Here is a 15,472-nt window from a genome sequence, read left to right as displayed (position 1 = left end):
GGTCGCTGAGGCAGAGCCCTGGGCTCACCGCTGTCGGGGGTCCAGAGGTGAAAACGGGGTGCTCCTCCAAAAAAGGGAAAAGAGAATAAGAAACTCAGTCTAGCAAGTCTGCCAGGGGCTCCTCGGCAGGTTGCAGGGAGAATGCGGAAGCGGGCGAGACACTCCCAGGGGACCCCAAAGCACCAGGGACCAAGGAAGGTAGGGGGCGGGCAGGGGCAGGAGCGGGGACCCTTGCAGTGAAGGCGGCATGTGAGTGGGCAGTTAGCAAGGGAGGCCCTCTGTGCCATCCACTGGCTCTCAGGCACCGGGCTCCTGCTGCTGGAGCAGGAGAGGGCGCCGTCCCCACCCTCCCGCGGGGGCCAGCACTTCCGGACCTTCCACCGTCCTCTGGCTGTTCCCCTCCCGACTCCCAGGAAGCCCATCTGGCACTCACCTGTCTATGCTTTAGGGACAGAACCAACCCTAAAAACTTGGGAAATTCCCCCCCAAAAGCTCACTGTGCTGAGGGAGTAGCGCCTGCCTCCTGTGTCCAGGCCCCTGGGTTCAATGCCCAGCGCCACAAAGACAAAGGAAAAGAAAAGTTTGGCAGGACCCCCGCCAGTTCTTGGCATCCCAGCAGCTGGGCACCCCGTGTCCCCCACTGCTGGCTGTGCGTCCTGGGCCCACTCATCCACCACGCATCCTCGTAGGAAGCCTCCCCTGGTTCTGCTCCCACCTTATGTCAGGCTTTATTTCTGTTCCGGTACAGCAGCAGGGGTGGATGCTGGGTGCGGGGTCAGTTTGGATCATCTAGTCTTGGCTGGAAATGTGGTGGCTTAAAACATTAGAAGATGCTTCCTCACTGTTCTGGGGGCAGGGCTCCAATATTAAGATGTCCACAGGGCCGCTCCCTCTGGAGGGCCTTGGGGCCGCTCCCCTCCCCTCCCCTTGGGCGCTCTGGCTGGCTGATGGCCGACAGTGTTCCTCAGACACAGGTGCACTCATTCCCACCTGTGAGCTCCATCTTCCCTTCCACGGCTCATCTGGAACACTCCACCTCCCGCCCCTGCATGGCCACTACCACCCGCCAGCTCCAGCTTAGCTGACCCCCCCTCGCTTAAACCTGTCTGGACCTCAATCTCAGAGGTGTCCACCCCGCCCATCAGTCACTCGGTCCCACTGTGTCATCATGGTGGGTATCACAATATGAGATTCTCATACCAGGGCATACCTGGTACTTTCTCCAAAACTTGGAATGTAAAAGGTTCCTAAAAAATATTTGTTGAGTGAATGAATGAACTTTAAAAGAGGTGAGAAAATTGCTCAGCTAGAGCGATGATCCCTTAGGACAGCACTGCAGGTGGAAGGGAAGCCGGTGGCTTTAGAGCTCCCCAGGAGCCCTTCCGCTCCATCACGCACACTAGAGGGGGACAGAGGCGGGACTAAGACCCCGAAGGTTCAGGTTCAGGGTTTCGGACTGTCCGTGAAGCAAAGATGCTTCAGATTTCCTTAGGCCTTTCATTCGAAGGGAAGTACCTTTAGATGAGATTTATAACGAACAATCTAGATTTAAAACCTCTGGAGCTCTGCAGAGGTTTTACCTCCAAACGGCAAGTAACTGCCCAGTCTTGGTCCTTCTCGGGTCCAAGCGGTCCCCAAGGTGCCCACATCTGATTATGCTCAGGTAGAGGCACCTGCCTCGCCAAGAGGCCTTCCCAGCTCACTGACAGCAGCTTCCCCCCCGAAGTGCTGAAAAGGTACGTCGGATTCAGAGCTAGCGGGGCAGGGGCTCGCCTCAGGGAGGTCTCAGGGAGGAGGCTTCTTGCAGCCTCCAGGAGCCTGGGCAGGCTCCAGGGTCTCTCTGAAGCCTTGGCACATGCCTGGCAAAGCTAGCAAAGCCCAGGCCAGGGGAAGAGTGGCCCCAGCACCCACCCAGGGGGCTGTCCCAGACAGCAGCTGCACTGACCACCAGGCTTCTCCTTTCCTTGTCCATCACTGAGATGCAAAACCTCGACGCCAGTTCACCCAGTCGCCTGGGTTTACAGAGACGAAAACCAAGGCTTCATGAGGGCCCAGGAGTTGCCCAATGTCACTGACTTCAATCAGTGTTGACAGATTGGGACCTGCTGTGGTCATCAGCGCAAACTACCTGCAAAGCACCTCTGCCCCCACGCAACTCTAATCCACGAGGGGCATCGCCTCCCACCTTCTCTCAACCCTTTCCACCTGGTCAAGGGCAGAATCAAAGGGCCCAGGCCCTAGTGCAGAGGCATCCACCCGTGAGGGCGGTGCTGAGGGAGGCCCTTGGAGCTCCCCCCGGCTCCCACTGCCCTGGGTCCTCCCTGGATCTGGCAGAGGCAGCACAGCCCACTAAGTGGTGCCTCCTGCAGAGACTCTAATCCTTGTCTTGCACCTTGATTGGCAGAAATAAATCGGTCAGATAAACTGGTTCTGATTGCATGAATGCAATCAGCATTTAACAGGCACCAGTCATCCGTACAGTCGTGGGGAGACAGGACGCAAAATGGAAAAGACAGGAAAGGCCTGCCGGTAGAGTCAAGGGGAGGCTACCCTCCCAGGGTGCTCTGCGGAGCCCCGGATGGAGCGCTTTGTTTTTCAAGAGAAAGCAGGGCAGGTTCACAAGAGACCAGAGGCCGAGATGTGAGAGGGTCTCCGAAGGGCCAGCTCCCTCTTGGGTCACCCCTCACGGGCATTTAATATCTCCTGCCAGAAGGAGCCTTCCTGGGGTTGCAGCCTGGGCTGCTGGGCCACTGGGGGAGCGCCGGAGGAAAGAGGTGCTGGGAGGAGCGTCCCCTGCCACGGAGCCGAGCGCGGGCCGCTGAGCGCGGGCCTCCGTGCCCACTGCCTCCGTGCCGGGTGGGGAGCCTAGCTTTGCCACAGACAGGCCTTGCCAGAGGACAAGCCGGAGGCTGGACAGGCTGGCGTGGGCCGCTTCCTCTCCCTGCTCCAGGCTTCGTGCTTTGCACTTCTGCCTGGAACCCTTCCTCCTCCGCTGAGAGACACTGCCCTCGAGCGCCCGCCTGCCTTCCGAGCTCTCTGGGCAGGTCCCTGGCTGCTCTTCCTCAGCCTCCCAGACACTGGGGCAGGTCGTGGGGACTCCACTGATGGCCCTGTCCCTTCAGTTCTCGGGCACATGCCCTGCACTCCCACTCCGCCCTCCTCAGCCACGGCCCTTCCCGGGGACCCTTCCCCTGCTCTCCCTCCCAGCACTGCCACAGGCTGGCCTGTCCTTCTCACCTCTGTGGTGGCCACAACTCCCACCAGAGCTCTTGGTCTCCAGACCAAACACGAGCTCCAAATTCATCTTCCTAAAATACCACCCCTGTTGTCCACGCTCCTGCCCCAGACCTTGTTACTGCTGCTGGGGAAATCGAGTCCTCTGCTCTCCACCTACTGAGCTGGAGTCCTCGCCCTTTTGTCTTCCCACTGCCTCACGGTGGGACCCAGGGCTGCAGCCAGCCAGCCTCTGCGCCCACCGTTCCCCACCGGCAGCTGGCCTCTCTCCCCTGCTCTGCTGTCCTTCGGCGGCAAAGCCTCCACCTCCACTGCAGCTGCTGCAGACCTACTGGGCCCAGCCCTGGCCACTGCACAGCTCTGTCCTCCCTCCTGGGCCTTCCTGATTGTCCCCAGGACAAACACCCTGGCTCCTGCTGCGTCTCCTTGGGCACATTCATTAAAGTCTCCATTTCTCAGCTAAGAGTTGATGCAGACGAGGCCTGGGTCCCAGTCCAGCTGCTGGCCTGGAGGAGTGAACAGGGACATTTTTGAAGAACAGCAAATGAATCGCTACTTGGTTGTCCTACTTGGTGTTTGCAGGGCTGGGCTTCAATCTCAGGGCCTTGCACAGGGCAGGCAAGCGCTCTACCGCTGAGCTGCACCCTCGGCCAAGCGATCTTTTCTTTTCAGTTCTCTGTGATCTTTTTCCATGTGTATGTTGTCACAGAACTTTGAGCGATAGTTCAGGAAAAGGAAATTGAATGGGAACCACCTCTTAGTGGAGGACTCAAGCTCTGGCCCCTGGATTTACTTACTAGCTGTGTGACCCAGGGGAATCCACTTGCCCTCTCTCTGCCCCGTTGTCGTGCCTACAACACAGAGTTGGTGGGAGTGCCCAGGTCATTGCTTTTGTGAGGACTGAAGGAGTGGGTGCCTGTAAGGATGGCATCATGGTCGCCATTGCCCCCACTCTCCATTCTGCACGGGGCATCCCCAGGAGGCCTGCCGAGTGTCCAGACTGCCTCTGGCTTCCAACTCATCCTTTTCCCCCTCGTTACAGGACGACAGCCCCTTCCAGGATACTAAAATGTGAAGAAGAGCTCGGGTCCCCAGGGCAAAGCTGCTAGAGACAGCTCTTTGGAAGTGACAGCAACAATGGTAGCAGCAGTGAATGAAGCCGTCACAGAAGCAGAAGGCACTGTGTCTGCAGCCGGCAGGGGACACAGGGTCCACTGCTTCCTGGCCCCCATGCTGAACGTTCCCTGGCAGGTGAAGAGTGACTCCAAGGGCAACAGGCCTATCAGCTTGAGTCTGTGTCATCTGATGGACTCAGTCGGTGCTTAAAGCAATTGACCCCGAGTGGTGACAGCCCCCAGCAGCCCACGGGGCCCTGGACACCACCCTTTCCCCCTCTCCTTGCAGCCCAAGCTGGCCAGATGCCACCTGTGTAAAGTTACAGCCTTTTCACTGTCCTAAGATTTTCATGGTTCTCAAATGTCAGTAAAAATTAATTTTAGGTGGACGGAAACAAAAGAAAATCGTCCAGCTGAAAATAGAATTACTGTAAGTCATAGAAAGCCTTAAATCGTGTCAAGGCCCTAGAGACGGCTCTTCGGCTTGCTGCAAGTGTGAGCTGGCCAGCCAAGTTTGAAAACATTGGACCCAAAGAGATAATTATTGAAACCTTAGAAAGCTTGCCGTTCCGAGCTCAGGAGCTTTCCTGTCCCTGATTCTCTAGCTGAGACTCCAGCAGGTGCTGGCTCCGTGCACTGCCTGCTGCCACCAGGAGGGGGCCAGAGGGCCTCCCACAGACAGGCAGGTGGCCGGAGGAGAGCCGCGTGGGCCGATTCCACCCTGCGAGGCTGTTGGTGACCCTCAAGTGCCCACTGGATGTCTGCAGGAGGAGCCTCGAGTGCCAGGATCACGTCCCCTGCGGAAACAGCCTTCCTGGCTTCCCTGTTCGGAGCCTTTCCAGAACCTCTGCCCACGCTTCTCCCTGACTCACGCAGTCGGGCAAGCCTGGTGGCGTTCGCTCCAGCCCTGTTGGAGAGAGTGTGAGGGCGCCAGGGCCTGGCCACCGCCTTTGACCTGTGCCCCCGCCTCTCACGCCTGCCAGCCTTGCTCCAGTTTGGTGGCTAGAGCCTCAGCTGCTGGCGTGTCAGCGGGAGCCCCTGTTCTGGAGGCCTGCAAGGCACCCAGCCCTGACGTCACAGGCCGTGCCAGACAGCAAGGCCCGATGTCACCAGCGGTACCTCAGTTTCCTCATCCAATTTAGAGTTCTTCTAAATCCAGCATAGTGTTAATATTTGGGATATATCTATTTTTTTCAAATTGTTTTTAAATAGTTTGTAACTTGTAACAAATTTGGAACCTGGCTGAGCCTCCTACTGTCATTGCTTCGATAAACTCTGGATTTTAACAGAACCGGGGAGGTGCATGTGTCCATTACTTTGAGGTCTCCATGCTGTCCATCCGTCTCTGTCACCTGTGACTGGGGTCTGCTCACACGTGGCCAGTTCCTGGGGGATGTGCACATGATCGTGCATGTGTGACCGGTGGCCTTGTCCTCTGGCCGAGATAGGTGTGGAAAGGAAGGTCTTGGTGGAGAAGGCGTTGTTCTTCTCAAGGGTCTAAACCTGGTGCAGAGGAGAAAGGAACCGGGGAACGGCAGGCGGGTGAGGCGCTAGAGCGGGCCTGACGGTGAGGCCCCTTCCCACCCTGGCCCTCGCCAGCCACAGCGTTTGGTCCACGTGGGAAAGCAGTGCCCCCTTCCCAGGGCACGCTGACTGTCGAGGGGCCTCTGGGCAGGGCTCCCCCAGGGGCAGAATGCCCCTTTCTGGTGCTGCCCAGAAGTGTCATCTCTACCTCCCAGAGCCCCCGTGACCAGAGCCCCCCTGACCAGGCCTTGGCCTGCCTGGCTGACGTGGGGATTTCCGACTGGGGATCACAGAAGCCCATCAGCGTCCAGGTGACACCAAGTCAGAGCCAGGCCAGGAAGACCTTTTCAGTTCCCTTAGAGGCTAAAAAAGGAAAACCGAATCTTCCACAGCAGGAAGGCAGGAGAGAAGAGTCGGAGTCCCCCTTCCACTCTCCTTGTAGTCTGCTCTGACTTCAAACAGGGGCCTTCCTTACTCCAGAGAGGGAGCAAGGAAAGAAATCCAGAGGCTGTGAACAGACATGCCGGTGATGACAAGGGCGCCTTGCTGCTGTTCGAGCCGCATGCGGGGCACAGCGACTCTGTGACCACCAGGAGCCGCAGGCCTCTGAGCCCCACGCTCTCACGTGGGAATCCAAAGTCCAGGCGGCTGTGCAGACTGGGACCGGGACTGGCCGGGTAGATCCTCCATAGATACCTGTCAGACAAAGAAGCGCCTGAGTGGGAAGGAAAGCGGTGGACGTCTTCTGACTGGGCTCTTCCGATCTGGAGAAGGTCTGATGCCACTGAACGCGTGGGGACAGGAGCCCAGCTCAGACTGGTGAGGAAGGCAGAGCTCCGTCCCGATCCCTCGCACACCTCTCCACCTCCGCGCACAGCTGGACGTTCGCTTGGGGCACATCGGGGATCTCTCTTGGGGCTCTGCTTTACTCTCTGTGGGGCAATGGCGTGGCTCTGGACTGTCCCTGAAAGCTCACACGTTGGCAACGCAGTCCCCAGCATGGGGAGGTTCCGGGTGCCTGAATAAACTAGCTCAAGGTGGGACCCAGTTAGGGGGCAGTAGGTCACTGGGCTGGTCTAGTCCCCAGCCCCTCCTCTCCCTTCCTCAGTTTCTGGGCTGCCGTGAGCTGAGCTGCTTTCCTCTCTGTGCCCTCGGCCGTGAAGTGTCTGCAATGGAGTCAGCTGACCATGGACCTAGACCCCACTGTGGTGTCTGCAATGGAGCCAGCTGACCATGGACTGAGACCCCACCGTGGTATCTGCAACGGAACCAGCTGGCCATGGACCTAGACCCCACCATGGTGTCTGCAATGGAGCCAGCTGACCATGGACTGAGCCCTCTGAAACCATAAGCCAAAATGCACATTTCTTCCTCTAAGATGTTCTTGTAAAGTATTTTGGTCACAGTGACAAAAAGCTGACTGACACAGACTCAGGCAGGCTCTTTGCAGCCTGCAAAGCCAAGGGCAAAGTCCACACGTTCCAGAACTGCAGAGGCCTCCGGTAGCCATGATGCTCGCGCGCCTGCACCTGAACCACCACATGACCAAGGAGAGGCAGGATGTGGTGTCCGCTCCTGCAGCCAGGCACAGGTGAGTTAGTCCTGTTCCTCTACACGGACTGTGACTGGGAACAGGTGGTTTGCAAAGTGTGGTTACCAAAGACACCATGGTGGGCAGGCAGAAAACGACTGGCCCCAGCCGGCCAGCACCCCAAGCGCTCTTCCATTGTTTGATTCAAAGTTAAATTTTGCTTCGTTCTAGGGAACTTTGGGCTTTATGATCCAGGTTAAAATGGCATGAGCAGAATGTCTCACAAAGTGGGATCAGCTGACCACGAAGACGTCACCAGCACTGGACCAAATCAAACGCCACTCAGATAAAACGGGACTAGGTTTCATGAGCCACCGAGGAAACCAGCCGTGTTGTCCTGTGTGATGATGTGCTGCTGTGTCAGTCACCTGAGCTCCAGGAGGCACAGGACCGTGCCACCATTACCCCTCACTGTGCCCCGTGCCTCTCACCTAGCAGGTGCTCCCTAGGGAGTTGCCAGATAGCGGACGGCTGAATGGGTCTCACGGCGGGAAGAGGGTGTCCTCAGACTCGCTGCCTCGCTGCGTCCCAAGGCCTCCCTTGTCTCAGCCCAGTCCTGTAAAATGTCAAAATTAGCAACTGACGTCCCTGGTGTCTTTCTTCCCAGTCAAAAGGCCAAATGGAGAGAGAGAGAGACAGAGACAGAGACAGAGAGAGAGTGTTAGTTTTGCACCTCCCTGTCATTCACCCCTTGGTGGGAAGAGCAAAGGGCACAGAAGTCTTGGGGAGGAGACCGCGTCTCTGGCTGCCCACTCTCCCCGTGGCCCTGGCTTCCAGCAGCCCTGGCCTCCCGACCACTGTGGAGGCTGAAGAAAGAGCATTATTCCGGTTCTGCCCTCACGTCCTGTCCAGGAAGCTGTGGGAACACTCCAGGGAGCCCCCTGTAGTCAAGCGGGCAGGAAGCTGTGGCTGTGCTCTGAGACTCAGAGGAGGAGCTAGTGACAAATGTGTGACAGGCCTGGCAGAAAAGGGGCGTCTGCAGAGTGAAACCTGCTCCTGCAAAGCAGGCAAACGGCTCTTACGCCCCTCCTGCTGCGGGCGGTGCCGTCTGTCCACCGGAGCTGGGAGGCCTTGGCTCTGGCCCAGCCAAGGAGATGCTGGGAGGGAAAGAGGGTGCAGGCGCACGAGGAGGCCGGCCAGGATCCCAGCTGGGTGCCCTGGTGAGGACTGGGACCTTTCACTGTGTAGTCCTACCTAGAAATTTAGGGGAATTCCTTGAAAGTGGGTGAACCTGTAAAAGTCATTGTCACACATATCGATTCCTTGGTTTTGTTTTTATTTTTTTGGTTTTGGTACCGGGGACTGAACCCAGGGTGCTTAACCTCTGAGTCACATCCCCAGTCCTTTTTTTAATATTTATTTAGAGACAGGGTCTTGCTGAGTTCCTTAGGGCCTGGCTAACTTGCTGAGACTGGCTTTGAACTCATGAAGGAATAGTGGAGTTACACCTGGCCAGCCTTCGAGAACAGGATTCTAGAATGGTTACATGGTCCGTACTCAAAGGGTGGGTGTCAGCAAGAGGCCGACGGTCCACCCTCCAAGAAAACAGTGCTCTTCAGATGCCAGGGCCTCTGGCCCTCCTTGTGCTGCTGGACTCCCCAGTCAGAGCTTCTGAGTGGTGTCAGGCTCTGCCCCTTCCTGACCACGCCTGGCCTTGCGGGAGCCACACACCCTTACTGACCTCTGGAAGCAGGGTCGGGAGAGCACACCAGGAAGGTTTTCCTCATGACCCAGACCTTATGTTCACATCACCTCTATTACCTCATGTGCTCCCCAAACTTAAATCAAGCAAAAATGTTTGAGTGAAAACTGTAGGGGCCACGGCAGTCCAACAAGGAAGGCAGCAATGGAGGCTCGCGGCAGGGTCAGGAACTGCAGAGGGAGGCATGAGGCACACCTCCGGAGAAGCACCACTGAGGGAGCCAGAAAGTGCGTTTAGTAAAACGTAGCTGAAGCAGTTTCAGAACAGTGGCGGGGAGCCGGAGAAGGCCACAGGTGTTCACCCAGATCTGTTTCCGGTAAGTTGGGACGAGGCCTGGAGGGGCGAGGCCAGTCTGCCCGGCGACTGCCCCTGGGGTCGGTAGCTCAGGGCTCCACAGCAGCAGGCTGGTCTGGGCACACAGGCCGCTCTCACCACCCACTGAGCAAGAACAGCAAACTTACTGCTGATTCTACTCTCACTCCCAAGGACTGGCCATTCCAAGCAGGCCAAGTCAGCGCCTCTGAAACCCAAGTTGGGGCCAAATTCAGCAAACATTAGTTGTGAAAGTCGCCAACTCCCCAAACAAACGATTGAACAGCCCGTTCTGAGCTTCAGTAACACCACCCAGAGTCATCCTCACCGTCCTCCCCTCCTGCCCTGGGACGGGGGCTCCACCAGCGGGCGACAGCCCCATCATCCTGTCTGTCTGATTTTAGAGTCTTGCCAGGCAGCAGAGGCTGACCCCCCACCTGTCCTCCTGCCGCTACTCTTGCCTGACCTCATCTGCGCCTCTCATATGTTTGGCCCCAAGCCAACATTATCTTCAGTAATTCCTTTTATAATATCACTGTTCTCGAAAGGTTGTTTGCCACCAAAACCCTTAAGTGGAATTAGAAGACTGAGTCATGGGTTTCAAAGTTCTCCAAGAGCCACTGATCCTCTTCCATGTTTTCGTCTTGCTTGCTAAACAACCGGGTCAAGCTCCTTGGTGATGAATTGCATCAAGAGCCAGTGCCAAAAAAAATAAATAAATAAAAATCACACTCACCAAAGTAGTCGAGGCTAAAGTGCCCATCCCTTTGACCATGCCAACTCGGGGAGTATAGCCTTGGGAAATGCCCAGACAATGGAAAAGGTCATACACAAATAGGCTAATTGGACCATGCCTATCTCAATGCAACTTTGGACACCAGTTGTTTACCAAATGCAATAGAAGAATAAAGAAAAGGACGCTCCCTTGTCCTGCTGGAATAGCTGGAAGCCATTACAAATAACGTTAAATGGATGGGAAAGCGGGCAGAACAGCAAAGGCACCGCAGGGATGCTCTGCGCAGCCGGACAGGCCTCCAGCTTGGCCTTGGTGCAGCTCAGGCAGGGCCCAGGCACCATGTCAGATGCAAGGCTGGGGGAGACTCGGGCTTGCCCTGAAGTGTCGCCTCTCTCCCCGCTCACACATCACCCAGCCAGCCCCAAACTACCAAAGCGAGGGCTAAGAACAATATCCTGCTTTCAAACCTCGGTCCAGTAGGAGGACAGAAGCGGAGAGGGGGTGGATGCTTTTACAGTCACTCAGGGTACGCAGGCTAGACAGGCCACAGTCCTCGCAGGCGTGGGCCCTGCACCAGGACCATCGGGTCTCTGCATCTCCTTGTTCTCAGGTGTCCTCACTTGTATTTCACACTGCCTGCGGGCTTGAGCACTGGCTCTGACCTCCTCTCATTAAGTGGTGCCCCAAGAGCCACATCATCGAGAGGGGAAGGAGGGCAGGCAGGGCAGGGAAGCTTCTGGTCAACAGGTGGGAGGGCAGCCCGGTGCAGTGGTGCACGCCTGTTATCCCAGCGATTCCGGAGGCCGAGGCAGGAGGATGGCAAATTCGAAACCAGTTAGCAAGCAGCTAAGGGAGGCCCTAAGCAACTTAGCGAGACCCTACCTCAAAATAAAAAGGGCTGAGGATGTGGCTCAGTGATAAAGTGCCCCTGAGATCAATCCCAAGTGCCCCATCCCCAAAGAAGTGAGAGGGCAAAAAGACCATCTGGATCCCCCGGCGACAGGCAAGGATTCCGTGCACCCAGTTAAAGGTAGTCTAAGGATGGAAGAGGACTTTGGAAGTCAGGGGCCTCTGCCACGCGGCTGTCCACCGCCAGGCGCAGGGGCAGGAAGCGGTCTTAGTAGGCTCAGATTTGTGCGCGGGTGGAGAAGACCGGCTCCTTCAAGCCACCAATCCTCCGCAGCCCCAGCCCCATCAACCGCCGCTGCCCACGTTCGCGCACCTACCCAGGTCGCCTCCGCTTCTGCTTCTTAGTTCTGTGACCTTAAGTGACCTACCGAACATCCCTAGGCCTCCCTTTCTTCCTCTGAGAAATGGGGCAATAGCAGAACCCACGGGTCGACCGGGCTAGCGGAGTGCACGGAGAGTGCAGTAGCCCGCGTGGGGCTGTCCCGTCCTCCGGCACTTCGCTCACCTCCCTCCCTCCCGACCAGGACACGGTGCTTTCCTGTCCTCGCCTGCCCTCACCGACACGCCCCGGTGCACCGGTTCACCCGGGGCCCCTGGCTCCAGGGGCGGCGAAGTCCCTGGCGAGAGTCGCCGCCAGAGTTGCGCGAAGCCCGGGTGCAGGGGTCCCGGCCGCTCCCCGGGGTGCAGCGCTGGCCCGGGTGGAGAGGTCCCGGCCCCTCCCCGGGGTGCAGCGAGGGGCCCGGGTGGAGAGGTCCCGGCCCCTCCCCGGGGTGCAGCGAGGGGCCCGGGTGGAGAGGTCCCGGCCCCTCCCCGGGGTGCAGCGCGGGCCCGGGTGGAGAGGTCCCGGCCCCTCCCCGGGGTGCAGCGCGGGGCCCGGGTGGAGAGGTCCCGGCCCCTCCCCGGGGTGCAGCGAGGGGCCCGGGTGGAGGGGTCTCGGCCCCTTTCCGGGGCGTCTCGGGCCCCGCGCGGTGGGAGGGCTTCCACCCTGGAGCTGAGCCTCCGCAAGCCCAGCATCGCGGGCCGGGAAGCGCGGCGAGTGATGAAGCTGAAGGGCGGCGCCGGGAGCGCTGCTGCCGAGAGCGGCTCGTTGGTCTAGGGGTATGATTCTCGCTTCGGGTGCGAGAGGTCCCGGGTTCAAATCCCGGACGAGCCCAGGCTTTTTCTCGAGCTCCAGTCCTGCATTGAGGACGATTTTATTTTCCTCGCACAGCCCGTTCCCGAGACTCTTGGGGCCCCACCAGCTCCGCGTCGGCCCCTTGCGAAGCTCGATCAAGAGCTGAGCTCGCACGGTGGCCGGAACCCTGGGGCCCAGCGCAGGGCCCAGCGAACAGGCGCCGCGCGCGCTCCGCGACCCGCGCCCCCTGCTGCGGCCCGGAAGGCCTGCGGGCCGCGGCGCCCCGGAGTCCGCGAGCCAGGGCGCGGCCCGCAAGGAGCACGAACAGGTCCGGCGGACCCCGCCGGGCGCGCCGCGCGCCGCGGCACTCGCGGGCGGAGGGCCGGGCTTCACGGAGCTGGAATCGCTAGCGAACTTCGCACGTTTTAGTCACTCGAGTTGAGGACGTGTCGGTTGTACGTTTCGCTCGACCCTGAATTCATTGCCTTTACCTACTTATTCCCCCAAAAGTCAATTCCGGTGTGCAAAAGAGGGCTCGTCCGGGATTTGAACCCGGGACCTCTCGCACCCTAAGCGAGAATCATACCCCTAGACCAACGAGCCGCCGCGAGTCTCGCCTTTCAGTCATCGTAAAGGAAGCTGCAGCAGTTTAGTTAACGCGCCCCCGCGCGGTCATGCGCGCTTATACTCTTTAACAGCTTTTTTTTTTTTTTTTTTTAATAGATCTCCAGTTTTTTATTTTCTTCTTCCCCTTTTGCTCTTCGAAAATAAGTAACAAAGAAAGCAACGATGTCATCACCAGTGTAATATTGACCTCATTTCGAAATCCATGATTCTATTTATATTCATGGCTAATAAATTGCACGAGTGGCCCAGTGGCAAACCCCTGACGCTCCGCTCGCTGAGTTTCGGGTGTTGCACTCGTTCTCTGTCCCTTTAGGTAAGATTGTTGATTTCTCCCAGATGCTTTTTAACGCTAGGGTTCTGAGTCTCACCTTCTTGCTTTGTGCATTGCCACGCCTACGTTCTTAGTGTTCTCTTCAGTAGGAGAACCTAGCTGCTTTTGGCCTCAGACTCGGACCTTCCCATAAAAAGATCTTTCAGCATATCAAAAACAATTTATGTGGCATATGATTGGGATGAACCTGGTCTCCTCTGATTTATCGGAGGGCAAGACACCCAGCACCGACACCGAATTTTATTGTATAACTTGCAACCAATTGTGTAATTTTTGCCTCTTGTCCCAATATCTTTAATCAGATGTAGAAGGCCTGGCTTCTTACCTATATTTTAAATCCTTAAATACTTTGCAATGAGGTTGACCATCATTACCAAAGATGGGACTCAATGAATAATTCTGAAGGACTTCAATTTGTCTCAAATTCCTTATCAATACTGAATCGTCAATTTACCACATCACTAACAAGAGAGGAAACAAGTTGGGTGACTATCCAACAAGTAGACTCATTTATTTCACCATTCATTCACTCATGTTTGTTCATTGTTCATTCATTCAACAAACATCTGGTATATTCTGTGCTGGACAGTGAATTGTTAACTTTCTTCTTATGGTCTGACCTCAGAAAATCACAGCTGGGGAGTTCTAACTTTCAGCCTCCACCCTGTTTTATTTGAAACTGACTTCAATTCTTGGGGCTCAAGGCAAGAAGGATAAAAATACCCTTTAAAATGTTAATGAGGTCTAGATGCCAAGAGAGTTTATCACCAACACCTAACTGGGAGAAAAATGTGCCCTGGATACCTAAGGCGCTTGTCCTTCTCCCTAAAATGAGGAAGCCACAGCGTGCAACTCATGAGGCAGAGTAACCGGCCACTCGGATTTCTGAAAGCCTCGTATCCACAAGCAAGGAGGACTCGGTGCTCTCTTCCTCACTGGAATCTAGAAGGGTTATTGTCCTTTTAGGGTTTTTTCCCCCTTTGTTCTTCTCTCTAGTGACTGAAAAGGCATTTTTACTCCACAGACTGGATACTCGCACGTCTCATTTGTCCCTCACAAAGATGCAGGATGCTGACAGTAACAAAACTCGGAATGTCCACTGCCCATTTTCAGTGGGAAGTGTCCATCTCTGGGTAGGCAGAATGTCTGACACAGGCCAGAGTGTGCTCTTCCCGAGAATCGGGTCCCGTGAGGCAGGAAAAGGGAATCTTGAGGAACCCTTCCTGCTGGCTGCACTGGTGGTACATCTGCTGTAACAGTGAACCCCCCTCCCCCCAGGACCTCATTACTCTTGTTGGCCTAATTTGCTGTCTTGAGCCCAGGAGAGGCAGAAGCTAGAACCCAAATTTTCAAATTCTTGAATATTTCCAACAAAGATGTTTCTCTGAACTCAGACCTTTCTATAGGATTGTTAATGAAATTGACTGGCGTCAGTCAAATCTTTCTCAGGGTGGCCTGGGATTTGTCTTTGACTGTGAAAGGCAACCATTGAGTCAAATTCTCAGTGTTCCTGCTATTGCCACCCACTGATCACACCATTCCAATTTTCTTGTGGCAACAGATCTTAAAGACAAGGATAGAAATTAGGACTGTTTTTCTCTTGATTGTACTTCCCACCCAATTTATATGCTGTCCTGTCGTTCTTTTGAAATGTCTCAAATCCTGTCTTCCTCTCTATTCCACGGCCAACACCTCTCTTCTCTTGCTCCGTCTCTTGTAGTGGTGACCATTTAAAAGTGCCACTCTGGACCACCTACAGAAGCTGTTGGAAGTCTGGCCACAGCCTCCTTTGCCACCACTCCCTCTCTGCCCTTTCTCCCCGCCCCCCAAGTTCCCAACCACACATGTATGTTTTCCTGTTTCTCTGAGTTTGCTTTTTCTGTTTCCCCGGTGAACTTCCGTCCATCCTCAAATGTCACCTTGAAAGTGACACTGGCGTGAACCTTCCCCAGACTCCCCTTGGGCCAGTGCTCCAAAGCAGAGGGCGGTCTGGGTGTGTTGGAGTACATCACAACCTGCAGCAAAGCTCCAACCCCAGGTGTCCTGGAGGACCGGGCTGGCCCTTGGAGGTCCCTGTTGGCCTTACATTCCCCCTTTATTCCTCCTCCTCTTCGAGCATCTTGGAAGGAAACCAAGTGCACAGGTAGAGTGCACACGATTAGGTGTCTTAATCCTCTGTTGACTCTCCCTTTGCATCCTTTCTGGTTTATTCCAGACACACTTCAGAAAGACCTTGCTGCGAGAAACAGGACAGAATGGATCGGTTTGATTTCGCAG

General features: G+C 56.3%; 1 protein-coding gene and 2 non-coding genes across 6 annotated transcripts in view; 2 read left to right on the top strand and 1 right to left on the bottom strand.

The window, feature by feature from the left end:
- Positions 1-5,640, top strand: part of Rcsd1 (RCSD domain containing 1) — a 51,512-nt gene extending 45,872 nt beyond the window's left edge. For all 4 annotated transcript variants that reach the window (XM_047521065.1, XM_047521064.1, XM_047521067.1 and 1 more), the window contains one exon: positions 4,277-5,640. In XM_047521065.1, the coding sequence (XP_047377021.1) occupies positions 4,277-4,309 (33 nt within the window). In that variant the 3' untranslated portion in view covers positions 4,310-5,640. The remainder of the gene's footprint in view (positions 1-4,276) is intronic.
- A 6,564-nt stretch (positions 5,641-12,204) lies between these two features.
- Trnap-cgg (transfer RNA proline (anticodon CGG)) lies at positions 12,205-12,276 on the top strand. The gene has a single exon. It is a non-coding gene; the product is annotated as a tRNA-Pro (tRNA).
- A 492-nt stretch (positions 12,277-12,768) lies between these two features.
- Positions 12,769-12,840, bottom strand: Trnap-agg (transfer RNA proline (anticodon AGG)). The gene has a single exon. It is a non-coding gene; the product is annotated as a tRNA-Pro (tRNA).
- Between the last annotated feature and the right edge of the window lie 2,632 nt (positions 12,841-15,472).

Source organism: Sciurus carolinensis, chromosome 12 (assembly GCF_902686445.1).
Source record: "Sciurus carolinensis chromosome 12, mSciCar1.2, whole genome shotgun sequence".
In the NCBI taxonomy this organism is placed as follows: domain Eukaryota; kingdom Metazoa; phylum Chordata; class Mammalia; order Rodentia; family Sciuridae; genus Sciurus; species Sciurus carolinensis.
This window is presented reverse-complemented; position numbering and strand designations above follow the sequence as displayed.